The sequence below is a fragment of the Hyperoodon ampullatus genome, assembly GCF_949752795.1.
Source record: "Hyperoodon ampullatus genome assembly, chromosome: 14".
Taxonomy (NCBI): domain Eukaryota; kingdom Metazoa; phylum Chordata; class Mammalia; order Artiodactyla; family Ziphiidae; genus Hyperoodon; species Hyperoodon ampullatus.
Genome location: NC_136927.1, coordinates 49,912,008 through 49,938,452, shown reverse-complemented (window position 1 = coordinate 49,938,452; position 26,445 = coordinate 49,912,008). Strand labels below are relative to the sequence as shown.

The 26,445-nt window shown below is 48.9% G+C and overlaps 2 protein-coding genes across 3 annotated transcripts; one reads left to right on the top strand and one right to left on the bottom strand.

Annotated features, from left to right (window-relative positions):
- Positions 1-3,503: 3,503 nt before the first annotated feature.
- On the top strand, positions 3,504-17,869 carry NCF1 (neutrophil cytosolic factor 1; the record flags this gene model as incomplete). Of its 2 annotated transcripts, none has more annotated exons than XM_079719937.1 (11): positions 3,504-3,575; positions 8,226-8,306; positions 10,846-10,921; positions 11,073-11,238; positions 12,275-12,330; positions 13,744-13,866; positions 14,346-14,453; positions 15,302-15,419; positions 16,731-16,835; positions 17,388-17,533; positions 17,739-17,869. In XM_079719937.1, the coding sequence occupies 11 exons, from the start codon at positions 3,504-3,506 to the stop codon at positions 17,867-17,869; spliced, it is 1,182 nt and encodes a 393-aa protein (XP_079576063.1). The 2 variants fall into 2 exon arrangements, with proteins under 2 accessions (XP_079576063.1, XP_079576062.1); XM_079719936.1 differs by having other exon boundaries at positions 17,736-17,869.
- A 7,150-nt stretch (positions 17,870-25,019) lies between these two features.
- LOC307063064 (general transcription factor II-I repeat domain-containing protein 2) lies at positions 25,020-26,429 on the bottom strand (the record flags this gene model as incomplete). The annotated part of the gene is made up of 1 exon (XM_079719049.1): positions 25,020-26,429. The coding sequence occupies one exon, from the start codon at positions 26,427-26,429 to the stop codon at positions 25,020-25,022; it is 1,410 nt and encodes a 469-aa protein (XP_079575175.1).
- Between the last annotated feature and the right edge of the window lie 16 nt (positions 26,430-26,445).

Here is a 26,445-nt window from a genome sequence, read left to right as displayed (position 1 = left end):
AGACTTGGGAAGGAGCATCCCGTAGCCAGGGCTGCTTTGTTCCCATCCTGGGAAGCCTGACAGGAGATCCCAGAGGGCACTGCCTGGGCCTCAGGCCCTCAGGCCAAACCTTTCTCCATGTAGCCTGTCTCCAAGGCCCAGCCTTGGGGATCTCCTGGTTGAGGAACTGCGCAGCCCTGTCCATCTGAGGAAGGCGGCATCTGGAGAGGCCAAGGTCTTTGGGCCAGACTGGGAAGCCCTGCTTCCCGTCCAGTCTGGCCTGTTGCTAGAATCTCCCTCTTTGGGGCGTTTGCACAGTCTGGATCCTCATTCGTGAACCCCAGTCGTCATTCACTCACTCAGGGGAGCCAGTGGTTAAGAGCGTGGGTCCAGGACTTCCCTGGTGGTGCAGTGGTTGAGAGTCTGCCTGCCAATGCAGGGGACACGGATTCAAGCCCTGGTCCGGGAAGATCCCACATGCCGCAGAGCATCTAAGCCCGTGCACCACAACTACTGAGCCCACACGCCACAACTACTGAGGCCCGCGCGCCTGGAGCCCGTGCTCCGCCATGAGAGAAGCCACCGCAATGAGAACTGTGCACTGCAATGAAGAGTAGTCCCCGGTCGCGCACAGCAACAAAGACCCAACGCAGCCAAAAAAAAAAAAAAAAAAAAAGAGCGTGGGTCCAGGGTCCAGACTGCCTAGGTCAAGACCCAGCTTTTTGCTTACCAGTGGTGGCAACCTATTTACCTCTCTGTGCCTCAGTTTTCCCATCTATAAAGTAGGGGAAATAACAGTACCTACCTGATAGTCTCATTGTGAGGATAAGATGTGATCCTAAATATAAAGCACTCCTGACCCAGGCTAAGTCCTTTGTTAGCACTCAATGGGAAGGGGGGGGGGATTCTGGGGGCTCTGGTATTCATCTAATACCTGAGTGATGGGTAACGAGATATCTATAATGTTAGCAAAAATTTTATGTTTAAACTTCATTTTTCTGTAGTTTTCTATAATTTCACAATTTGAAAGTTCTAAAATTTTTAAGTTTGTATCTCCCCCCCAAAACAAACTTATTTATTAATTATCTCCAGTTTTGTTCATTTTTTAAAATTAAGCATTTGGTCACTCACTTGTTTCATCCATGCATTCAAGTAAATCTATCTCATCCCAACAAAAGGCTATGAGCCCGCTTATGGAGGTCCTTACAAGGTAAATACGAGTTCTTAGCACTTCATGCTTTGGACGCCTGCGCTCTGCCTGGGCGCGGTAAGGAGCAAGGCGACGTTTGGGGAGACCACAGGAGGGAAGTGGAGAGGTAGCAGCTGATGGCTTGGGCCGCTGAGTTGTGCCTGGTGTCTGCAGGACAGAGCAGCCTGGCTGGGCAATTATGCAAGAGTGGAAAGACCGCTGAGAAGAAGGGAAGGAAGTGCCGGGGCATGGAGGTGTGTGGGGGGGTGGGTACCACTGCAGCCAGCCCCACCAGCCACTTCCTCTACCCTTCCCAGGTGAGCCAATGCTGCAAGTCTGACCTCTGTGTGGGGGCCGCAAGGCAGCACTACATGGGACAGGGAAGATCAGAGACAAGCTGAGCATCCCTCAGGGAGGGGGCATTTAGTGAGTAATGAAAGGACAGCCACTCAGCCATGAGCCAAGGGCCTTGTGCTGCAGGGGCCACTGATGTGGGATTAAGTGAGGACTGGCATCCATCATGTGATCCCACTCAATGTTCTTTGCTTTCAGCTTTCTTTTGAGGTACAACACACCCACAAAAAAGGGCTGTGCATGAAACTGACGTGTCTGGGGCTGGGTTAATTTTCAGAAAGTGAGTGCACTTGTGGAAATGGCATCCTTATCAACAGAGCAAATCACCTGCCGCCTCCTACTTGCCTCCACTCACTGCTGCCCCACCCCACCCCACCCCACCCCACCCCCGCGCTGGAGGTTACCCTGGCTTCCAACCCCACTGACTGGCATGGGCAGTTTTTGAGCTTGGTGTCAATGGCATTCTGCAGAAGGTGTGTTTTGTGTCTGCCTTCTCTATCCCCGCATTGTGTCTGGAAGGTTCACCCATGTTGTGTCCGGCAGTTCCTGCCCATTGCTGAGTAGTGCATCATCCTTCTGTGCAGGGAGATCCTAGATGTGTAAATGGAAATGATCAGAGGAAGGACTTGCAAGGCTGGTCACACCCAGGGCTGGTGACCTCAGGGTGATCGGGGAGCAGCAGTGACCAGAGGGGACCTGCCAAGCAGATCTTTCAGAGCAGAGGAGATGGACGCCGGGCTTCCTAGATAAAATCCCCTGCCGGAGATCAACCCTCACCCCTGGTGGTCCAGGGGGACCTGTGGCTCTCAGAGTGTTCCCAGTGCTGATGGCCTTTGCCATCCTCTCTCCATCTTGGAATCTGGGGATCTGGGCCACAAACTGGCCCTGCCCACCTGAGCCTGCAGCTAAACTGCCTGGGTCTGAGGCCACTTGCTGCATGACCTTGAACCAGCTCTATAACCTCTGAGACCCCCAGGCCCCCGCATCTACCTGGCCAAGCACCCCAGGCTTTAGTGACAGTGGCCCCAGCCTCCCCCCCAGCAAGCCGCTGTCCTCCTCACCCCTCCATCCCAAATCCCCTTCTCCCCCTTCTCAGCAGAGCTGGGAGTCCCCTTTCACTCAGGAGGAAACCACGTCTGCTCTGAGCGGCCATTCTTTGATCAGGATTTGAACGCGGTTCTGCCCACCAAAAACAAGTCTGCCCCGCTGCCCCTGCCCTCAGCCACAGTCACCCGGGATGTACACCTGAGGCACACGCTCCCCTGGAAGATTCATTCCGTCAATCACTTCGCGAGTGATGAAGTTACTATCCGAATACTTACAGAGGGCCCACTGTGTGCCAGGCACCAGCTCTAGGAGTTGGGGCCAGAGCCCTTGTCAAAACAGGCCAAACCCTTCTTTCATGGGGCTCACATTCTGGTAGGGAAAGACACTGTAAAAATAAAAATAGTGATGAGTGGTCTGAAAAAAAAAAAAAAAAAAGGAAAGGGGTGGGGTCCGCATGAAGTTTTGCTATTTTATGTGAAGTTTATATCAAGGAAGGCCTCTCAGAGGAGGTGCCCTTTGAGCAGAAACCTGTAGAAGATGAGGGTGGAAGTTACAGGTGTGTGGGAGATGGGCCAGGTGGAATGGCTTGTGCAAAAGCCCTGAGATGGGAGCAACTGGAACAGAGGGGCCAGCGTGGCTGGCTCAGAGGAGGCAGGAGGAGAGAGCTGGGCGTCGGGCAACCCTCCTGTGGGCCACGGAGAGGACAAATGACGGGCGTGTCCTCGCACAACTGCGTGCGTGGGGCTACCCATGTCCTCACCACGGGAACCCGAGGAAGCCCAGAAACTGAAAGAAGAAGCAAAGCCCTATCTGCACGCTCCCCGCCCCCTCCTGCCCGCGGCCCCGCCGCGAAAGAGGCGACTTCCTTTTTCCAGCCTATTTAAGTCCCAGCCCGCAGCGCCCCGGAGAAGAGGGGGCCGCACGCAGCTCAGCCATGGGGGACCCCTTCATTCGCCACATCGCCCTCCTGGGCTTCGAGAAGCGCTTCGTCCCCAACCAGCACTACGTGAGTACCGGCCTGAGGCGCCCTGCGCGTGGGGACAGGACTGGCGGGGCGCAGGTGCCGGTCCCCGCGCAGCCCCGGGACTCCCGGCCCGAGACGCGGGCGGCCGAGGGGTAAGGGCGCGGGGTCGCGGCCCAGGCTCCCCGGCTCTGGGCCTCAGGCCGCCCGCCGGGGCCGCAGTCGATGTGCGCCCTTCAAAAGATGCGCGCCACCACCCGGGCCCTCGGTGCGAGGACAGCGGCTTGGCCCCCGGCCCCCGCCCGCCCACCCCACGCCCTGTTTCCCGCCCCAGCCCGGCGTCCCCTCTCCACGCCCGGCAAGTGTCCCCGCGGCCCCTCTGGGAAGGGTCCTCGGGAGGGCGCGCTGGTGGCGATCAGTTACACTAGAGTCGTGACCCCTCCTGTAGGGTGAAACCACCACAGGGACCAGAGGAGTCCCCCCTCCTGCCCTGGGGGAGCTGGAGGAGTGCAGGCCCAGGCATGGCCACCCCATCACGGGGTCCCCAAACCCAGAGGAAGGCCACGGAGGGATCCAATTAGTAAATTGGCACTTGTATGACACTTTTAGTGTATGTGCCAAGACCCTTCTTTTTTAACTTTTAATTTTGAAATAACTTCAAATTTACAGAAATGTCCCCAAAAGTACCAATAACTCCAATATTCCTTCACCCACATTTCCTCTCTCCTCTCACTCTCTCTGTCTCTCCCCCTCTCTTTGTCCCTCCTGCTTTCTCTCTCTCTGAATATACATTTTCTGAATCATTTGAGAGTTATTTGGAGACACTGTGTTTGTTTACCTCTAAATATTTATTACAGGTGTGTATTTCTTAAAAACAAGGGCATTCTTTTACATAACCAAAGGTGTTAAAATGAGGAAATCAACACTGATAAAACACTGTTATGCAACCCACAGACTTTATTCGGATTTTACCAATTGTCCTCTTGTCCGTCCCTCCGTAGGAAAATTTTTTCAGGTCAAGGATCCAATCCAAGATCACACAAATTAAAACAAATGAACAAAAACTATCCAGGATCACCTGTTGCATCTGAGTTGTCATGTCTCTTTGGGATTCTTTAAATCCAGATCAGTCTTAATCAGTCTTTGTCCTCAACTTTGACTTTTTGAAGAGATGGGGCCAGTTATTTTGCAGAACACCCCTCGATTTGGGTGTGTCTGATATTTTGTTAGATCTTGGTAATGCAGGAACACCCCAGAAGTATTGATATGTTCTTTTCATTGATCCTATCAGGTGGCAGGTGATTTTGATTTGTTCCTTTATTGGTGATGTTAACTTTGATCACTGAGTCCTGGATGTGTCCTCCAAGTTTCTCTGCTGTAAAGTTACTATTTTCCCCTTTGTAATTAATAACTAAACTGTGGGGAGGTTATGTAAAGCTATGTGAATATCCTGTGCCTTATAGTACCTGTATGACTCTTGCCTGAATCACATTACTATAATGATTGCCAAATAATGATTTTTAAACTCTACTGGTCCTTCTGCATTTATTAGTTAACATTTTCCTGTGTCTTCCCTTCTTCCTTATTTATGTCAGTATGGATCCATGGATTCCTGTTTTATTCAGTGAGTTATAATCCAATACCATCATTACTTATTTTGATGCTCAGAATGTCCCAGATTTGGTGACTGGGGGCTCCTTCAGGCTGGCTTCTGTACTTTTTTTTTTTTGCGCGGGTCTCTCACTGCTGTGGCCTCTCCCATTGTGGAGCACAGGCTCCGGATGCACAGGCCCAGCGGCCACAGCTCACGGGCCCAGCCGCTCCACAGCATGCGGGATCCTCCTGGACCAGGGCACGAACCCGCACCTGCTGCATGGCCAGGTGGACTCTCAACCACTGCGCCACGAGGGAAGCCCTGTACTTTTTTTTAAAAATATATCCTGTCTTTCTTTTTTGAGGGGGGGGGGCGGACAGGGCACCTGGGTACATTCTTATGGCACAAAGTGGGCCAGCTTAACTTGGACTTTCCCAGCCCTAGTCCTGGACTCAACCATTTCACTAAAGAGCCCTGGTTCTTTTTAGTGGGAGTGATATTAGAACCCAAGATCTGGAAGCTAGGTGTGCTCATTGCCATCAAGGTGTCATGGCTCATGACTGCCTTTCCAGTGGACAGACTGGAGGAAATAGCTATTTCATATCATCCTTGCTTCTCATCACTTTATGTTTGTAGCTCCTTTTTCTCACTGCAGGAACCCTGGCTCCCAATGAGATCAGTATATTCACTCTTCTGCTCAATTCTAAAATACACATAAACTTGTTTCAGAATAATTACACCCACGCCACTATTAACAATAAACCTACTAACCTATTAATTCAAATTTAAGTTTTCTTTGCAGTTTTTTTGGTCCTTTTGGACTGAGAATACTGAAAGTGCTGCAACTAAAAGCTACTTGGATTCTTTTCCATTCTCCTTTAATATTTAGGTTATTACCCATTTTATATGTAGTTAAGTTCATTTGTTTCTGTTTGTTTCCAACTTTAAAGTTAAAAAAATCCTTGTTGATTTTACTTCTAAATATGTAAAATATTAGCAAGTTCACCCATTTAAAGTGCACTATGGTTTTGGGTATATTTAAAGTTCTTCAACTATCACAACTATCTAATTTTTAGAACATTTTTATCATCCCCATTGGTAGCTATTCTTTTTATTCCCCAAGATTTTATTCTGAGAAATTTCAAATATACAGCAAAGTTGAAAAAAATTTTACAGCAAAACAAAACCAAACAAAAAACCCAACCAGGGACCTCTCTGGTGGTGCAGTAGTTAAGAATCTGCCTGCCAATGCAGGGGACACAGGTTCAAGCCCTGGTCCCGGAAGATCCCACATGCTGCAGAGCAACTAAGCCTGTGCGCCACAACTAACTGAGCCTGCGCTCTAGAGCCCACAAGCCACAACTACTGAGCCCGTGTGCTGCAACTACTGAAGCGTCTAGAGCCCATGCTCTGCAACAAGAGAAGCCACCACAATGAGAAGCCTGTGCACTGCAACAAAGAGTAGCCCCCATGCGCCACAACTAGAGAAAACCTGTGCACAGCAACGAAGACTCAACGCAGCCAAAAATAAATAAATTATTAATTAATTTTTTAAAAAAACCAAACCCAACCAGTCACATGCTTACTATCTTGATTATACCATTAACATTTCCTATAGTACTTGCTTTATCATGTATGCATCCATCCATCCATCCACCCATCAATCTATCTTATTTTTGGTGCATTTCAAGGCAAATTACAAACATCAGTACACTGTCCTAAACGTTGAGTTGGCCAAAAAGTTCATTCCGGTTTTCCTTAAGGCCTTACAGAAAAACCTGAACGAACGAACCAACCCAATACTTCAGCATGCATATCACAACTAGAGTTCAGTATTTTTCTGTAGTTTTTTTCTCTTTTGATGTAAAATTTATGTAAAATGAAACCCAAAAATCTCAGAGGTACATTTGCTGAGATTTGACAGTACATCTCTCTACGTAACCCAAACTCTCATCAAGATGTAGACCGTGACCATCACCCCATCTCACACCCCAGCCACTCCTCCCCATCCCCAGGTTTTTTCCACCTTAAATTAGTTGTGCTTGCTCTAGAATGTCATAGATGTGGAATCATATGTAGCCTTTCATGCCTGGCTTATTTCACTCAGCATAATTTAATGATTTTGAGATTCATCCATGTGATTGCAAGTATCAGTAATTTGTTCTTTTTTGTGGCTGAGTGGTATTCTCCTAAACTATTTTTTTCTGGCTGAGTGGTATTCTCCTAACTATTTTTTTGTGGCTGAGTGGTATTCTCCTAACTATTTTTTTGTGGCTGAGTGGTATTCTCCTAACTATTTTTTTGTGGCTGAGTGGTTTTCTCCTAACTATTTTTGCAGGCCTATTTTTCCTTCCTGAGGTTTTTTGTTTTGTTTTTTTCTTGTTTGTTTGTTTTTAAATAATGGCTTTTTTGAGATATATTTCCCATACCATACGATTAACCTATGTGAATTGTACAATTCAGTGGTTTTTAGTATATTCACAGAGTTGCACAACCATCACTACAATTGATTGTAGAAGATTTTCTTCATCACCCATACCCATTAGCAGTCAGACCTCAGCCCCCCTACCCCCAACCCCGCCCAGCCCCTGGCAACCACTAATCTACTTTCTGTCTCAATAGATTTGTCTCTTTTGGACATTGTGTGTGTGTGTGTGTGGCCACGCACGTGGCTTGTGGGATCTCAATTTCCCGACCAGGGACTGAACCTGGGACCTTCGCAGCGAAAGTGTAGAGTCCCAACCACTGAACCACCAGGGAACTCCCTGGACATTTCATACAAATGGAACCATACAACATCTTACTGAGTTCTTGTGTTGTCTGAGGCCAGCCCTTTCTGTATCTTACCTTCTGTTAACTCTCATACCAGCCTTAGCAGTGAGATCCTACTTTTACCTCCAGTTTACAGATGAATTTGAGTTAATTTGAGAGAAGTCATCCCTCTTGCCCTGGGGACCATGAACTTGGTGCTCTTTCTATGGCCCAGGTTACCACAAAGAGCATTCTCCATCCCACCCCCAGTCCTGTGGGCTTCCACCATGGGGTGGGGGGCTGCCCAGGTGCATGGCTGAACGAGGTGCCCCACCTCTACCACCCCCCAGGTCTACATGTTCCTGGTGAAGTGGCAGGACCTGTCTGAGAAGGTGGTCTACCGGCGTTTCACTGAGATCTACGAATTCCATGTGAGTGCCCTGTGTTGGGGGTCCAGGGAGGGGATGCCACACCCAGTCCCAGCTCTGCCCTTTGGGGAGGGGAGCGCCCCAGGTGCTGACCAGGAGCTGAGGAACCCAGAGTCCCCCCGTCCCCTCCCAGCCCACAGATAAGGGGGCATTATTCTTTTTAACTTTAAAAAGCACTAAAGCACATTTTATTTTGGTGAAAGATACATGACATACATTTACCACTTTACCCATTTTAAGTGTACAAGCCAGTGGCATTACGTACATTCACAATGTCACACAGCCAACACCACCACCCATTTCTGAATATTTCTGTCTTCCCAAACCAAAACTCTGCACCCATTCCACAGGCTCTCAAGGGGGCCGTCTCAAGGGCCCTGCTTGCTCTGTCCCTGCAGGGGACAGCCTGCCAGTGTCCCCACCACAGGTGTCATCCTAGGAGCTTGCTCTTTCACTCACCGTCACTGGCCTGATGAGGACCCCTGGTGGGTTAGGAGGGCGGATAATCTTGACACCCAAGAAACCGGGTCCTCTTGCTTTGTGGGTGCCTGTTATCACCAGGGTTCACATGAGAGAATCCCCCAGGGTTCCCAACACCAGTGGCTGGTTGGACAAAATTGGGGGTGGTCATCGGGGGTCACAGTGCACACAGTGCTGGGTCCTGGTCTAAGACAGGGTCATATGGATGGAGGGGCCACAAAAGCCAGATGGGTTCCCCCAGGGCCCACTCCACACGCAGGGCCCTCCTTAACCAGGCAAGGGGCTTCAGGAAGCGTACAGGTTCCTGCACTTCTCTTGTGTGAATTATTTAAAGTGAAATGCAGATAAATGCAAAGAAAACTGTAACCAGCCTTGTACACCTGGCACCTGGAGTCACAGCTGATATCACTGGGCCGTTTGCTATAAGGCGTTTTTTTTGTTTGTTTGTTTTTAAATTCATTTTATTTTTGGCTACGTTGGGTCTTCATTGCTTTGCGCAAGCTTTCTCTAGTTGTGGGAACGGGGTCTACTCTTCATTGCGGTACGCGGGCTTCTCACTGCAGTGGCTTCTCTTGTTGCAGAGCCCGGGCTCTAGGCACGCCAGCTCAGTAGTTGTGGCTCGAGGGCTGTAGAGCTCAGGCTCAGTAGTTGTGGTGCACGGGCTTAGTTGCTCTGCGGCATGTGGGATCTTCCCGGACCAGGGCTCGAACCTGTGTCCCCCGCATTGGCAGGCGGGTTCTTAACCACTGCGCCACCAGGGAAGCCCTAAGGTGTTTTTAAGATAAGGTGTTTTTAAGATAAAGGAGATAAAACATTACAAAAGCAGTGGAAGTCGCCCTTCATCTCATATCCCTCCCAGCTCCTACCCTGGGTGGCCCCCCCACACACACACGCACACGTACACGCACAACACAGAAACAACATGCAGTAGTGTGGAGCCTGCATTTTCTGTAGTGTATATAAATGCCATCAGTGTGCTTTTTGCCTCTTTCTCAATCTTATTACTGTTGCTAGGTTACATTTTTGAGACCAGTCCATGCCGATACTTGGTGGGGCTTCATCTCACCTCTTTAAACTGTTCTGGGTTATTCCATTGTAGGATTAGCTTCTTTTATTAATTGGTCGACTCATTCATTCATCCAACCACTATTTATTGAGCACCAACTAAGTACCAGGCACTTTCTACTTAGTGAGAAGGAAATGCTGCTGAAAGGCATAAAAAACAGATGCAAATCCTTGCCCACCCTAGTAGACCTTATGTTCTAGTTGAGGAGTCAGGATAACAGACAAACAAAAAAATAAGTAACTTATATAGTATGTTAGATGGTCCTTAGAATTACAGAGAAAAATAAAGCAGGGAGGGGAGGTGGGAAGGGAGGGACAAGGAAGGACAGCTGTCAGGGAGGAGGCCTCATTGAAGTGGGATATATCTGAGCAAGGACTTGAAGAAGGAGAAAGAGAGAGAGAGAGTGAGCTATTGATCTGTGTGGGGGAAGAATGGGAATCACACGTGCAAAGGCCCTGGGGCAGGAGTGGGCCTGGAGCATTCAAGGGTGGCTGGAGCAGAGTGAACAAGGGGAGAGTGGGGCAGGAGAGGTGAGCAAGGCAGGCAGAGGCAGGTCACATGGTGCCTTGTCGACCAATGCGGAGCCTTTGGCTTCCATTCTGAGTAGCTGAGAGGCAGGGAGGGTTCTGAGCAGAGGAGGGACAGGATGCAACTTAGGTTTTCGGAGGATCCCTCTGCATGGTGGATTGAGGACAGACAAGGGAGGGGGAGGGGTGAGTGACCTAAGGAGGTTATAATAACCAGACCCGGTGGAAGCTCAGACCAGGGTGGTGGCAGCAGGTGTAGTGAGGAGGATCAGATTCTGAATAGATTTGGGGAGCAGAACCAAAAGAATTTGCTGATGGGTTGGATGTGAGGTGGAAGAGAAAGAAGAATCCAGGATGCCACCAGGAGCTTCTAGCCTGAGCAGTTGGAAGGGTATTTAGGTCATGTCCAATTTTGTGTTTTACAGTGCTGTAATAAAACAGATTCCTTCACGTCTGCTTTTCTGTCTAGAAAACCTTAAAGGAGATGTTTCCTATCGAGGCAGGGGACATCAACCCAGAGGACAGGATCATCCCCCACCTGCCAGGTGAGGAGCAGGGCTGAGTCACCTGGGCAGGCTCACCTGTCCCAGCTCCCCTCACCTGCCCTCCGATTGCCCCCTCCACTCCCACCCTCTCCGGACTTGACCTTTCGAGTGTGCTCACTGGTCCTCTGGTGCCCCTCCCTGGTCCGCCCAGCCCCGCGGTGGTTTGATGGGCAGCGGGTGGCCGAGAGCCGCCAGGGCACCCTCACCGAGTACTGCAACTCGCTCATGAACCTGCCTGGCAAGATCTCCCGCTGCCCCCACCTCCTCAACTTCTTCAAGGTGCGCCCTGACGACCTCAAGCTCCCCACGGACAGCCAGTGAGTGGCAGGAGGAGGAAAGGTGGTGGTCAGACCCTTGCCTGGAGGGGGTGGGACTATCCCCATGTTACACAGGAGGAGCCTGAGGCTCAGAGAGGGGAAGTGACTTGCCCAAAGTCACACAGCAGGGAAAGCCAAGGAGGCAGGATTCCAACTCTGGACACCCCCAGCATCCCTGCCAAGTTTCTACCTGGACCCCTCTGAGCCTCAAGGTGCTGGGGGTCGGGCGGAGGCACTGTGGGCTGGGGGTCTGAGGTCCTAAGTCCTTGTCCTGACTCTGAGACTGCCTGGCCGTGGGACCTGGAGCCTTCTGAAAGCAGCTTCCCTTTCTGTGACCGGGTGGTGAGGGCCAGATGCAGTAGTGGGTGCTGGGGAGAGTGCTTACAAACTGTGAAGTGTGGAGCCCCCGAGAGGACGTGGGGGGCCGATGGCCTCTGGTCCTTCCTGAGCCTCTCTCAGGCTCCTGCCTATCCTTTGTCACCTCATTCTCTGCCTGCCCTCGCCCCAGGGATCTCCTGTGCTCAGGGCCCTGCGTGGACAGCATCGGAGATGCTGATGAGATCTCGCGGGAATGTGCTGCAGAAGGTCCTTCTCTCTGTCCCTCTCTGGTACTGAGCGCTGGGGGAGGCCTGGAGGACAGGGCTGCTGTAGACAGACAGCAGAACTCCAGCCAGTGCATCTGGACCCTTGAACACATCCCCGATCCTGGGCAGGGCAGCTCCCGTTGGCCCCGGGGGTTGGGGGCGCCCACTCCTGCTGGCTTCCCTCTCGAGGCTCCAGCAGAAGGGAGCTGGCCCACGAGCCTTCTCCTTTGGGTCTGCAGGAGGCTGGGGCCCCTCCTCGGGCTGGCTGAGCAGATCCTGTTCTCCTCAAAGCCCTGTCCTCCCAGTCCAGTTGCTACCTTCTCTCTGCGGCGGCCCCCATTTCCCACGTTCCTTCTGGGAACTTTCTTGGCAAGTTCTTCTGTAGGTCTGCCCAGAGCATGCTGTTCCCCAGGGGAAGCTGAGCGTCTAACCCAGACTGTTCTCTGATGCAGGGTGAAAAAGCCAGAGACATACCTGATGCCCAGAGATGGCAAGAGTAACGCTGCAGGTGAGAGGCCGTGGTCAGCCAAGTGAGGTCACCCTAAGGGACTGCTGACATCATCAGGGGCCCTGAGCTCGGTGTGTGCAGGGAAGAGAGCAGGAGGTGAGAGCAGCTGTGAAGGGTCTTGGTGGCTGCACTGAAGTGTTGGCGTCTTTGAGGGTCACTGGTCAGTGAAGGGAGCTGACCTCCATGGCTGCAGTGCCCAGCACAGACCCTGGCTCCCAACAGCCCAGAGGATGTTCTGGCTGAATGGATGAACAGATTTAGGGGCAAAAGTGGCCTTTAGGGGTGACTCAGGGGCATGACAGTACTAGTCTTTATTGCATGATAATTGTTAATAACACTACCTAACATTTATCGAGCACTTACCCTGTGCCAGGCACTATTTTAAATGTTTTCCATGTATTAACTCATGTAATCATCTCTATAATAGTATGAAGTAGGTACAACTGTGCTATTATTCCCATTTTGCAACTGGACAACACTGAGGCTTGATTTAAGTTGAGATTCTTGACAAGGGACACACAGCTACTAAATGTGGAGCAGGATTTCAGCCAGTCGGTGGGACACACGGTCAAGTACTCTGGGCTACTCAAAGTGTGGTCCAGTGACCAGCAGTGTCTTAGGTCAGGCTGCTATAACAAAGTGTCATAGAGTGGGTGGCTTAAATAGAAGAAATGAATATGAGACATAGTTCTGGAGGCTGGAAGGCTGAGATCAAGTTGTGGGCAGGTTTGGGTTCAGCTGAGGCCTCTCTCCTTGGCTTGCAGATGGCTGCCTTGTTGCTTTGTCCTCACATGGCCTTCCCTCTGTGCATGCAACTCCCTGGTGTCTTTTCCTCTTCCTATAAGGACACCAGTCCTATTGGATCAGGGTCCCAACCTTAGGACCTCATTTAATCTTAATCACCTCCTTGAAGGTTTTATGTCCAAATACACTCAGATTCTAAGGTACTGGGGGTTAGGGCTTCAACATATGAATTTGGGGGTGGGGGGACACAATTCAGCCCATAACAGGCAGCAGCAGTATTGCCTGGGGGCTGGTTAGACATGTAGCCTCTCAGGTCCCACCAGAGGCCTATGGTATCAGCACCTATGTTTCAGCAAGATTCCTGGGTGATTTGTGTGCACCTTGAAGTTGAGAAGGGCTGCTTGCTAACCACATCAAATGAGAAGGAGACCATGTGTAAAGTGTGTGACCAGTGTCTGGAACATACTAGGTGCTCAATAAGTGTAGGGCTGTGAAGACTAGCTTGTCTTTGCTGCTTTCCAGTATACAGGGCGTGTCTACCCCTGGCCTGTCTGGAGCTGGGTGGGGATGGATGCCAGTGCCTGTTCAGGTGGCCTACACAGGGCCCACAGGGGAGAGCCAGGACGAGGCGCCCACAATGTCCACTCACCCTGCCCTCTCTCTACCCAGACATCACGGGCCCCATCATCCTGCAGACGTACCGCGCCATCTCTGACTATGAGAAGAGCTCAGGCTCCGAGATGGCTCTGGCCACAGGCGACGTGGTGGATGTCGTGGAGAAGAGCCAGAGTGGTCAGCCTCCCCGCCCTGCCTGGACCGCCCTCCCCTGGTGCCTGGGCCCCCACCAAGGCTATGCCCCTCAGGCAGCCCCAGGCCTCCTCCCCGTTTGGCCCACCGGGGGGCTCTGGCTCCTTCAGAGGCCCTGACTGTTCTTCCCACCCTGTGGGTCACCCTCTCTCTGAGAGTGTGCCCCAGGGCAGCTCTGGGGATCTGCACACATTCTGGGCTGTGACTGTGCATCTCTGGGGGTTATATCCAGGCGGACAGGTGAACTTCTCACCACGTGTGTGAAGTGGGTTCTGAGCTGTAGTTCTGTGACCCTGTGGGTACTGGTGTGTGTGATTTTGGTGTGGAGTGCGGTGAAGGTGACATTTCTGAGTGTTGGACGCCTGTGTGTCTGTGTCTGACTGCCCTCACCCACCCCTACCCGCCGATGGCTGAGGGAGGCTCCCAGGCCCGCCCAGACCTACCGCCCCATATCCCTGGCACAGGCTGGTGGTTCTGCCAGATGAAGACAAAGCGCGGCTGGGTCCCGGCGTCCTACTTGGAGCCCCTGGACAGTCCTGATGAGGCAGAAGACCCAGAACCCAACTATGCAGGTGCCCCTCCCCTCCTTGGCCTCAGGGGTGGGAGAGAGGGGCAGGATTGAAGAGCCAGAAGTGACTGCTTTGGGGTCAGACATGACTGTGGGCTGGGCAGGAGGGAAGGCAGGGCTGAGACCCTAGGTTAGGTCTAGGTAGGGTAGGAGGTGGTGCCCTTGGTCGGGACAGGGGGAACCAAGAGGTAGAATAGAGGTGAGGGGGATAAGGTCAGCCTGGGACACCGGGTGGCTGCCAGCCTGGGGCCGGGTCCAGTGGGAAGCTGCATGATGAGCCAAACTGAGGCTCAGGAAGGAGGGCTGCCTGGAGGTGGGGGCATCATGGCTGACTAGAATGGAAAAACTGGCAGCCCCTGGGCTGGATGGGTCCCACGTGGGGTTTGAAAAAATTTAATATTGGTTGCCCGTATTTTGCAATAGAAAGATATTACAATTTTATGTGGATTTATGACTCCTCTTTAAAAATTGGGAAAGGCATGTGTACTGGGCCTGCAGCCCCACATGCCAACAGCGGACTGGAGTTGAGTAGCTCAGGTGCCACTGGATGGGCGCTCTACCTCCGCACTTCCTGCCGAGCCACTCCTCGTGTGCAGGTGCCTGGCCAGGTCTCTGCAGTCATGGGCGCTCCTGGCCTCTGGTGTGGGTGATGGTGGGTAGGAGTGGGCGAGCTCCTCTGGGTAGAGTAGGCAGAGGGCACAAGTCCAAAGTGTCTCCACGAGGAGGGGGGAGGGCTGGAGGAGAGAGGTCCTGGGCTCCAGCTGGAGGAAGCCCCAGGCCCAGAGAGGAGGAGCGGGGTGGCAAGCCCCGTCCTGGCGGGGGGGCTTCACACTCTGCCCCTCCCCTCTCCAGGTGAGCCCTATGTCACCATCAAAGCCTACACTGCCCTATTGGAGGATGAGATGTCTTTGGAGCAGGGCGAAACCATCGAGGTCATTCATAAGCTCCTGGATGGCTGGTGGGTCATCAGGTAGGAGAGCTGTGCCCTCCCTCCCACTGCACCTGCCCTGAGAGTCAGCCTGGCCTGGGGCTGGGCCTGCGTAGGCTCAGTGCCGACTTGACTGTGTGACTCTGGGTAGGCCACTGCCTCTCTCTGGGCTGTTTCCATTTTGGAAGCAGACTCGTGATAATCCCAGCCTGCCCGTGTCTCAGGGTTCAGTGTCCTTGTCTGAGAGGGCACACCTTTCCTTTGTGACTTGGGGTCACGTCCCCTGACCAGTCCATCTATTCATTCTCCAGCAACACAATTAATTGTATTAATTATTATATTTGATAGCTGCTAGAGCAGACCCTGTCATCCCTTTTCCTTTTAAAATCCTTCATTGCAATTTCCATCTGTTTATTCCTCCAAGTGAATGTAGGAATACTAACTTATTTTCCTGGTTCTGGGGAAAGCAGAATCCCAGGGTCTTGCGCACGATTTCAGAGCCCTGAGTCACAGGGCCCATCCGTGACCCCAGTGAGCTTGTGGCCACAACACCCCCCATCAGCGTGGCCCTTGGCTGGGGACTTTGAGGCAGGATTTCTCAACCTTTTATTTTTAAATTTTTATTGGTGTATAGTTGCTTTACAGTGTTGTGTTAGTTTCTGCTGTACAGCAAAGTGAATTCGTTTTTTGACCCAAACTCAGTTAACCCCCATTATGCACCCCTGAGACAATGTTTGTGAGTCTCCCACCAGCCAAGAAGAATCAGTTTTACAGACTGAGGTTTGTATTATGCAAAGGCTGTTGGTTTTTTTTTACTACCAAATGTAGTAGTGAGAATGGAAAGAAAAATCTTCTCAACAAATGGTGCCGGAACAACTGGATATCCCTATTGGGGGAAAAAATGAACCTAGATCCCTGCCTCGCACCATACACCTTTATTTGGGACATTTCACAGATTTTACCAAACACAAAACCCAAAACTAAGAAGCTTTTGGAAGAAAGCGTAAGGGAACTTGGTGACCTGGAGGTATGCAGAAGTTTCTTAGGACACAGAAGGCAATCACCATAAAAGAAAAAACTGACAAATACAATATTGCAGATGTTTTATAGCAAACACCTGTCCCTGGGGAGATGGATCTGCTAACTTCCTCCCCCTCCCAGCGTCACAACTGGGAAGGCCTGTGTCGCATTGATGAGGAAACTGAGGCACACAGGTGCAGGGTCTGGTGTTGGCTGCCGTGTTTGCAACCTCCCAGCTGCCTTGACCCCCAACTGTTTAGAGGGAGCCTTGACCCCACGTCTGAGGCCCCGCCCCTGCAGCTGCTCAGGCCTCAAGGGCTGCCTCTGTTGCAGGAAAGAAGATGTCACAGGTTACTTCCCATCCATGTACCTGCAACAGGCAGGGCAGGACACAGACCAGGCCCAAAGCCGGATCAAGAGGGGAGCGCCGCCCCGCAGGTGAGCAAGAGTCCCCGGGGCAGGGGGGCGGGCTGGGCGGGGCTGAGGAGGGTATACCACGGCTTCCGCTTGTCTGTCCAGGCCCTGGATAGGCAGTGCTGGGGCAGGGGAGATGGTGCAGGGGCGCTCAGCCTGGCGGGGTAGGCAGCACCCTCACTGGATGAAGGCCCCCTCCCACGCTCTGGGGCTGGCACAGGGGCGGTGGGAAAGCAGAGGTGTGAGATGGAGGTGGCGGCTCTGATGCCTAGAGTCCTCGGGATGGCCCGTGAGGGCTGCGGCAGTTCGGAGGGCTTTCCTGGGGAGGGGGTAGGCTGAAGGCTGGTGAGGGGTGTGGGAAATGGGCCTGGGCTCTGAGTCAGGGCAGGGGTCCGCGTCGGTGAGGGGCAGTCGCCTTCATGCCCCGCCCAGGCTGTGCTGGACCCCCCCCCCACCGCGCCTCCTTCCCACTCTCAACCTCCCCGGGCTAGTCTTTAGACTCTAGGGGTGGCCATGAGAGTCCCCTCGGGCAGGGACGCGGGGCGCTGACCAAAGCCCCTGTCCTGCTGCGCCCAGGTCGTCCATCCGCAACGCGCACAGCATCCACCAACAGTCACGCAAGCGCCTCAGCCAGGACACCTATCGGCGCAACAGTGTCCGTTTTTTGCAGCAGCGCCGCCGCCGGCCGCAGCCGGGGCCCCAGAGCCCAGGGAGGGCGCTGAGTGAGTGAGGGCGGGGACCTGGGGGCAGGGCCTGAGCCTGGGGGCGGGCCCTGGGGCGGGCCCTGGGGCGGGCCGGAGGTGAGGAGGGATGTGGCCAGCATGGAGGGTGATGAGAGGCGGGGCCTTGAGGGGTGGGGCCTGAAAAGTGAAGAGAGGCGGGGCCGAGCAGGCGGGGCGGGCCTCAGCTGGTGCTGTCCTCCAGCAGAGGAGGAGGAGGAGCCACCCAAGACCGAGCGCCCCAAGCCGCAGCCGGCCGTGCCCCCGAGGCCCAGCGCAGACCTTATCCTGCACCGCTGCAGCGAGAGCACCAAGCGGAAGCTGGCCTCCGCCGTCTGAAGCCGTCCCCACATGATGCTCTCCCCACCTCCAGCCCCTATCCCTGTATATACATGTATAGAGCCTGAGGTTTGGCGGCAGACGGCAGGCCCTGGCCCTGCCCCACCTAGCTATTCGCCACCCTTAATAAATGTTGCTTGGAATGGCCTGATGGTTTGCAAAGTCGCGCTGCGGGCTGGGCAACACCCTTGGTATTTCTAGAAATAGGAATGAAGGGTGTGAGCTCTATTGGGGGAAGGTGCAAGAACTGAGGTCCGGTTTCATAATTCCCTGGCCTTGCCCAAGACCAAGTTTGCACAAGACCAAGTGCAAGAGGAAACCCCAGTCCCCTCTGTCTGACAGACTGCCTACTTGAACTCTGGCCTCACTGCAGAAGAGTTCTGAAGAAGAGTAGACACAGTGCATAGTTGGGAGGGGGGGTGAGCCAGGGCTGTAGGTGACCTTGTGTGTGCACCCTGATTACCAAAAAAAAAAATGTAATTTAGGTATAGGGAGACACACCTTAGATGTAAGGACATAACACAAAGTGAAAGTGAAGGGATGGAAAAAGATACTTCATGCAAATGGAAACCGAAAGACAGCTGGAGTAGCTATACTTAGATAGAACAAAGACTGTAATAAGAGACATTGGCATTACATAACAATAAAGGGGTCAATCCAATAAGAGGGTATAACATTTGTAAATATTTATGCACCCAACATAGGAGCACTAACGTATGTAAAGCAAATATTTACAGACCTAAAGGGAGGAATAGACAGCAATACAATAATAGTAGGGGACTTTAATACCTCATTTACATCAATGGATAGGTCATCCAGACAGAAAATCAATAAGGATTTTCCAAGATAAATCATGTTAGGCCATAAAACAAATTTTAACAAATTTAAGAGGATTGAAGTTATATCAAGCATTTTTTTTCTAGCCACAATGGCATGAAACTAGAAATTACATGAAGAAAACTGGAAGACTCACAAACATGCGGAGATTAAACAAGTTATAAACAACCAGTGGGTCAAAGAACAAATCAAAAAGAGAAACAACAACAACAACAAAATACCTTGAGAAAAATGAAAATGGAAATGTAACATACCAAAATTTATGAGATGTAGTAAAAGCAGTTCTAAGAGGGAAGTTCATAGCAATAAATGCTTACCTCAAGAAACAAGAAAAGTCTCAAACAACCTAACTCAACACCCCAAGGAACTAGAAAAAGAAGAACCAATGAAGCCCAAAGTTGGTAGAAGGAAGGAAGGAACAAAAATTAGAGCAGAAATAAATGAAATAAAGACTGAAAAGAATAGAAAAGATCAGTGAAACTAAGAGCCGGTTCTTAGAAAAGATAAACAAAACTGACAAACTTTTAGCTAGACTCAGCAAGAAAAAAAGGGGACTCAAAATCAGAAATAAAAGAGGAGATGTTACAACTGATACCAAAGAAATACAAAGGATCATAAATGACTACTGTGGGGACTTCCCTGGTGGTACAGTGGTTAAGAATCTGCCTGCCAATGCAGGGTTCGAGCCCTGGTCTGGGAAGATCCCACATGCCACGGAGCAACTAAGCCCATGAGCCACAACTACTGAGCCCACACGCCACAACTACTGAAGCCTGTGTGTCTAGAGCCCATGCCCCGCAACAGGAGAAGCCACCGCAATGAGAAGCCTGTGTATCGCAACGAAGAGTAGTCCCCCCTTGCCGCAACTAGAGAAAGCCCACATGCAGCAACGAAGACCAAACACAGCCAAAATAAAGAAATAAATAATTTTTTTTTAAAGTTTACTATTCTTGCAAAATCAAAATAAATAAATAAATAAATGACTACTGTGAACAATTATATGCCAAACTAGAAGAAATGGACAAATTGGACAACCAAGAAAAAAATGGATAAATTACTAGAAACATACAACCTACAAAGACTGTGATGAAACAAAATCTGAATGGACCAATTATTAGCAAGGAGACTGAATCAGCAATAAAAACTTCCCCCAAAACAAAAGTCCAGGACCAGATGGATTCACTGGTGAATTCTACCAAATATTCTTCTCAAATTCTTCTCAAACTCTTCCAAAAAATATGAGGGGAACTCTTTCATATTTTATGAGGCCAGCATTACCCTGATACCAAAACCAGACAAGGATGCCACACAAAAAAGAAAATTGCAGGCCAGTATCCCTCATTACCATAGATGCAAAAATCTTCAAAAAAGTATTAGCAAACAGAATTCAACAATACCTTAAAAGGATAACACACCATGATCAAGTAGGATTTATTCCAGGCATGCAGTGATGTTTCAATATTCACAAATCAGTCAGTGATACACCACATTAACAAAACAAAGGATAAGAATCATATGATCATTTCAATAGATGCAGAAGAAGCATGTGACAAAATTCAACACCCATTTAGAATGAAAACACTCAAAGCAGGTATAGAGGGAACATACCTCAACATAGTAAAGGCCACGTATGACAAGCTCATAACTAACATCACACTCAATGGTGAAAAGCTAAAAGCTTTTCCTCTAAGACCAGGAACAAGACAAGGTTGCACACTCTCACCAATTTTATTCAACATGGTATTGGAAGTCTTAGCCAGAGCAATCAGGGAAAAAAAACAACAACAAAATAAAAGACATCCAAATTAGAAAGGAAGAAGTAAAACTGTCACTATTTGCAGATGACATGATATATGTAGAAAACTCTAAAGACTCCATTAAAAACTCTTAGTACTAATAAACAACTTTAGTAAAGTTGGAGTACACAAAATCAACACAAACATCTGCTGCATTCCTTTATGCTTATAATGAACTATCGGAGTGAGAAACTATCAGAAGACAATCCCATTAACAATTGAATCAAAAAGAATAAAACACCTAGGAATAAATTTAACCAAGTAGGTGAAAGACTTGTATATTGAAAACTATGAGACATTAATGAAAGAAATTGAAGAAGACACAAAAAATAGAAAGATATTCTGTGCTCCTGGATTGTAAAAATTAATTTTGTTAAAATATCCATACTACCCAAAGCAATATACAGATTCAATGCAATCCCTATCAAAATTCCAATGGTATTTTTCACAGAAATAGTACAAACAATCCTAAAATTTGTATGGAACCACAAAAGACCCCAAATGGCCAAAGCAATCTTGAGGAAAAAAGAACAAAGCTTGAGGCATCACACACCCCAATTTCAAACTATGTTACAAAGCTATAGTAATTAAAACAGTATGGTATTGGCATTAAAACAGGTGCATAGATCAATGGAACAGAGTAGAGAACCCAGAAATAAACTCATGCATATATAGTCAATTAATTTACAACAAAGGAGCCAAGAATATGTAATGGGGACAGAACAGTCTTCAGTAAATGCTGTCTGGGAAAATTGGACAGCCACATGCAAAGGAATGAAACCAGACCACTACCTTACACAATACACAAAAACTGATGACCAACTTAAGTGTAATACCTGAAAACATAAAGCTCCTAGAAGAAAACATAGACAGTAAACTACTAGATATAGGTCTTGGCGATGAGTTTTTGAATCTGCACCAAAAGCAAAAGCAACAAATGCAAATATAAACAACTGGGACTACATCAGACTAAAGGCTCCTGCACAGCAAAATAAACAACAAACAAAATGAAAAGGCAGCCTATAGAATGAGAGAAAATAACTGCAAATCATATATTTGATAAGGGGTTAATATCCAAAATATATGAAGGACTCATATAACTCAATATCAAAAACAAACAATCCAATTAAAAAATGGACAGAAGATCTGAATAGACATTTCTCCAAAGAAGACATACAGATGGCCAACAGGTACATGAAAAGACGCTGAACATCATTCATTCAGGGAAATACAAATCAAAACCACAATGACACAGCACCAGCACCTCATACCTGTTAGAATGGCTATTATCAAAAAGACAAAAAAATAACAAGTGTTGGCAAGGATGTGGAGAAAAGGGAAGACTTGTGCACCGTTAGTGGGAATGTAAATTGGCTTAGCCACTATGGAAAACAGTATGAAGTTTCCTCAAAAAAATTAAAAATAGAACTATCATATGATCCAGTTATTCCATTAGAATCTGGGTATTATGAGAAGAAAATGAAAACACTAACGATAACTGCACCTTGATGTTCATTGCAGCATCATTTACAATAGCCAAGATATGGAAACAACCTAAGTGACCATCAATGGATGACCAGATAAAGAAATTGTGGCATAAATACACAATGGAATATTATTCAGCCATAAAAAATAAAATCTTGCCACTTGCAACAAAATGGATGGACTTTGAGGGCATTATGCTAAGTGAAATGTCAGACAGAGAAAGACAAATACTGTATTATCTCTCTTATATGTGGAGTCTAAAAGACAAAGAAAGAAACAAAAAACAACCAAGCTCTTGGATACATTAAACAGATCGGTGGTTGCAATAAGTGGAGGGTGGGCGGGGGTGGAAGAAATGGGTGAATTGTTATTTACTTATTTCTTTATTTTGGTTTATATAAATTGAATAAACATTTTTTTAAACTGGCAAATATAAACAGGAGAGTATAATTGATCTCTCATTCCAGATTCAGTTGAAAATAGCCATCCTGGGGCCATTGCTAAGGCACAGAAAGGGCACAGAAATTTAGACATCTACCCAGTTTTCACTCCCTGAGACATAGTGGGGGTCTTGGCTAATAGAGCCGAGACTATTCAGTGAAGGACAATAGTTTATCACACACACAAAGAATTATAATTTAGCTATAGGGAGGGGTGCCTCTGATTATTCACTGAGAGCCTGCCCAGTTAGGAGGTTGTACCAGAAAGCGATTATTCACCACCCACCCCAGCAATGCTGCTAGCCCATGGCCTCCAAGTCTTTGCTGGTGGGTCTGTCCCCAAATGCAAAGATACCATGATGCAAACTGGAGCTGCAAATCTCATAAAAGATGCAGCTTGTCTCGAAGGCCATGGGTGGCATGGAGAGCTTCTCTTCCTGTGTGGGAAGCAGCATATGAGGCTGGACAAGGCTGGTCGCTTAGAGATAAGAGGAAGCGGGTTTCTCCCAGTCTTGGCTCAGTCATACAAGTGACCATGCTGGTCAAGCCATTTGGCCCAGCACACACTACAGGTAGAGAAGGAACCTGGGAACCCTAGGAGTTGAATCAAAGCAGAACAGCCCCATGAATGGTCCAGCCAACAGAAGGCAGCCCAGACTGAACGCTGAGGTCACCTCCCTGTTACCTGATGGGCTAACCACCCCGGAGCCACACGTGACAATGATGAGCGGGGGCTCTATGACAGATGTCTGCCAGGTCTCCACGTAAGCATGGTGGCTGCTTAGAAAAGGAGGAAGAACATGGACTTTGGAGTCACATGGACCTGGGTCTGAATCCTCTCCTGGTTGCGTGGCCTCAGGCAGGCCATTTAATCACTCTGAGCCCCAGTTGCCTATCTAAAAACACGGGGGCTGGTCTTTCCCCGCAAGGTTTGCAGGACCACGCCTCTCGTGTTCAGAGTCAACATCTGCTCAGGTACACCAGCAGCTGGCCTCCCCTGACTTCCACTGTGAACCAGTCCATCCTTCATTCACTTCCCAGGAAGTGAGCCTCTGAGCCAGCCAGACCCAGCTGGACCTGCAGTCTACCTCCCAAGGTCAGGAACTGCCCAGGTTGGGTCATTCCTCTGTCTGAGGACATACATCCAGGCCCCAGCTGGGGCTGGGTCCGCTGCCCAGGTGACCACCTAGAGGTTGGTCTCTCCCCCCCGGCAGCTTCCCTTCATTTCTATCAATGCCTTTTCCTCCACTGCTTCCTGAATGGGTCATCAGATAGGATCTTCAACCTTTTTGTACCCTAATCAGATTAATCCCTCCAAATCTGGAAAGTATTCACAATTTTGGGTCACTAATTCCAGCAACTAATAGATACTAAGAACACAGATATCTCTAAATTTATATTTATACCTGTATCTGTATCTATATGCCTTTTTTTGAGTTGATAAATTTTTGTTACCTTGTGTGATTTTTTTTTTGCAATTGAAGTATAGTTAATTTACAGTGTCATGTTAGTTTCAGGTGCATCTATATGTTTTTAAGTGACAACCCTCCAGAGGAAAAATTCTATAAAGGAAAGGACATTATTTGGTCAACTGACAAAACTGGAATATGAATGGTAAACCAGACAAAAGTATTGCATCAGTGTTCAGTTTACTGGAGTTGGTAACTAAATCATGGCTATAGAAACCCTCTTCTTAGAAAATACTCCCTAAAGTATTTAGGGATAAATGAGGTAAGCAACTTTCCCTCAAATGGTTCAGAAAGAAATTATGCACATAAGTTTATATACATTATTACAGATAATCGTACAGTCACTTACACACACAGGCAATGTTATACACACACACAAGGGAGACAGAGGGGGGAGAGAAAGCAAACAAATGATAAAATGGGGTAAAATGTTAATAATATGAGAATCTGGCAAAAGGGCATTAAGTGTTCTTCAGGCTCTTTTCATTTCTGCAACTTTTCTATACCTTTGAAATGATTTCAAAATAAAGATTAAAATTAAAAAAAAGACAGCCCCCAAACCTCAACTTAGGCTTTGAAAACCTACATTATTTGTTTTGGGATTTTCCATTTTAAGTCCTACCTTTCCAGGTTCGTGTGGAGGAAGGGACAGCTAAGGCATAGACACCACAGTATGTGAACACGTCTCTAACTGATTCTCCTTCAACTTGGAAACATGTGAGGTCACACAGAATTCCATGCCAATGGCGGGGAGATAGATGTGTGTGCACATATACCCCCAGTGCACATATGCATCTGTCTCTCTGTTTCTCTGCGGACTTATTTAAACTTTGGGATGCAGCTCCAATGCCCACAAGGGTCAAGCTAGTATGTGAGTGAATGAAACAGGCCAGGCATAAGAAGAGTCAACTACTAGAAATACAATAAAACTTTCTTGATTTTTACTGGGCTGTGGGGAAACATAAAATGTCATACAAACAAGTATGATAACTGCAAATGACATTTCCGAGTCAAAGTAGGCAAAAACAGATATATTTAATAACTCATTTTCTCATCTTGCAACCCCTCGGGCCTAGAGGATTCTAGGCTTCCAGCCCACGGAATCCTGCGGGAGTGTGTTTCATCACGTCGCGATGTGGAGTACAGAATCCCACTGGGAGTCCTTCAACTGGGAGCAGTACTCAGTTTTACTCAGTTTCATAATGGAAAAGAGCTGTTCACAAATGTAGGTACTCCCGAACATGGAGAGAATCTTGGCACAGTGGGTTTTGTACTTGGGATAGCTGCTCCAGAGGTATTTATAGAATTCTGGTATTCCAACCTTGTCGTATTTGGTTTTCAGGACCGTGTTGCACTGCAGATCAATCACCTCCATCTGGAGCGCTTCCTGGACGCTCTCGATCTTCATGGAGAAAGGGGAGCTGAACAGGGTCAGTTCACTTTCGTAGAGTTTGAAATCGGACAGCCTTTTCTGGAATTCCGTCTTCAGCTCCACGATTTTGGGAATGTAGTTCAGCCCATCGCTTTCGTTTCTGGAAACCAGTTTCAGGGTGGGAAAGTGGGCCAGGTTATTCCTGGCCAAATGAGTCTCCCAGAGGCACAGTTTAGCCAAGAACGCCCGAATCAAGTCGTACATCTGTGTCACGATTTGGGAATGCCCTTGGAGAGAGATATTCAACGTGTTCAGATGCATAGTCATGTCCACCAAGAAGGCCAAGTCTTTGATCCAATCTTGAGAGCTCAGCTGAGGCAGGGGCTTGCCTCTGGAAGACATGAAGGAGTCAATTTCTTCCAACGATTCAAAGAACCTCTTCAGCACCAGCCCGCGGCTGAGCCACTTAATCTCCGTGTAGTATAGAAGGCTGCCGTATTGGCTGTCCAGCTCATAGAGCAAAGTCGTGAACTCGCTGTGGTTCAGTCCACGGGAGCAGATCCAGTTCACGGCATTTACTACCACGCTCATGATGTGGTCCATCTTTAACTTTTGAGCACAGAGCGATTCCGGGTGAATAATGCAACAAACGGACTTCAGATCTGAACCCTTGCAAGCCGTCGCCACCTTGGACTTGAGTTTTGTGACCAGCCCGTCGTTGGCATCTACCATCGCAGGAGTGCCAGTTGAGGCCACGCTTACTAATTTCGACCAGTCGATATTAAACTTTTTAAGACTTTTCTCAACACGCAAAAAGATCTCATTTCCAGATTTTGTCCCCGTCATGGGCACCGTATCCAAAAGTTCTTCGGATACATCAAAATTCTCATCAACGCCCCGGATGAATATGGCCAACTGGGTGGTGTTATTTATATCTGTGATCTCGTCGATGGCAATAGAATAGGCCACAAATGATCTGATTTTTTCACGTAATTTCTCCCATAAGTTCCCAGCCATGTCTTCTATGGGCTGGACGGCAGAGTTTTCCCTTGGACTCACATTTGCAAACACTTGTTTTTGCTCGGGACACACGATGTCTGATGACCCTAAGAGATACTTTCTGAGCCCTTTCTTCAGCTCCTGGAGCTTCTCGTCGCGCATCTTCTCTGTGTACTGG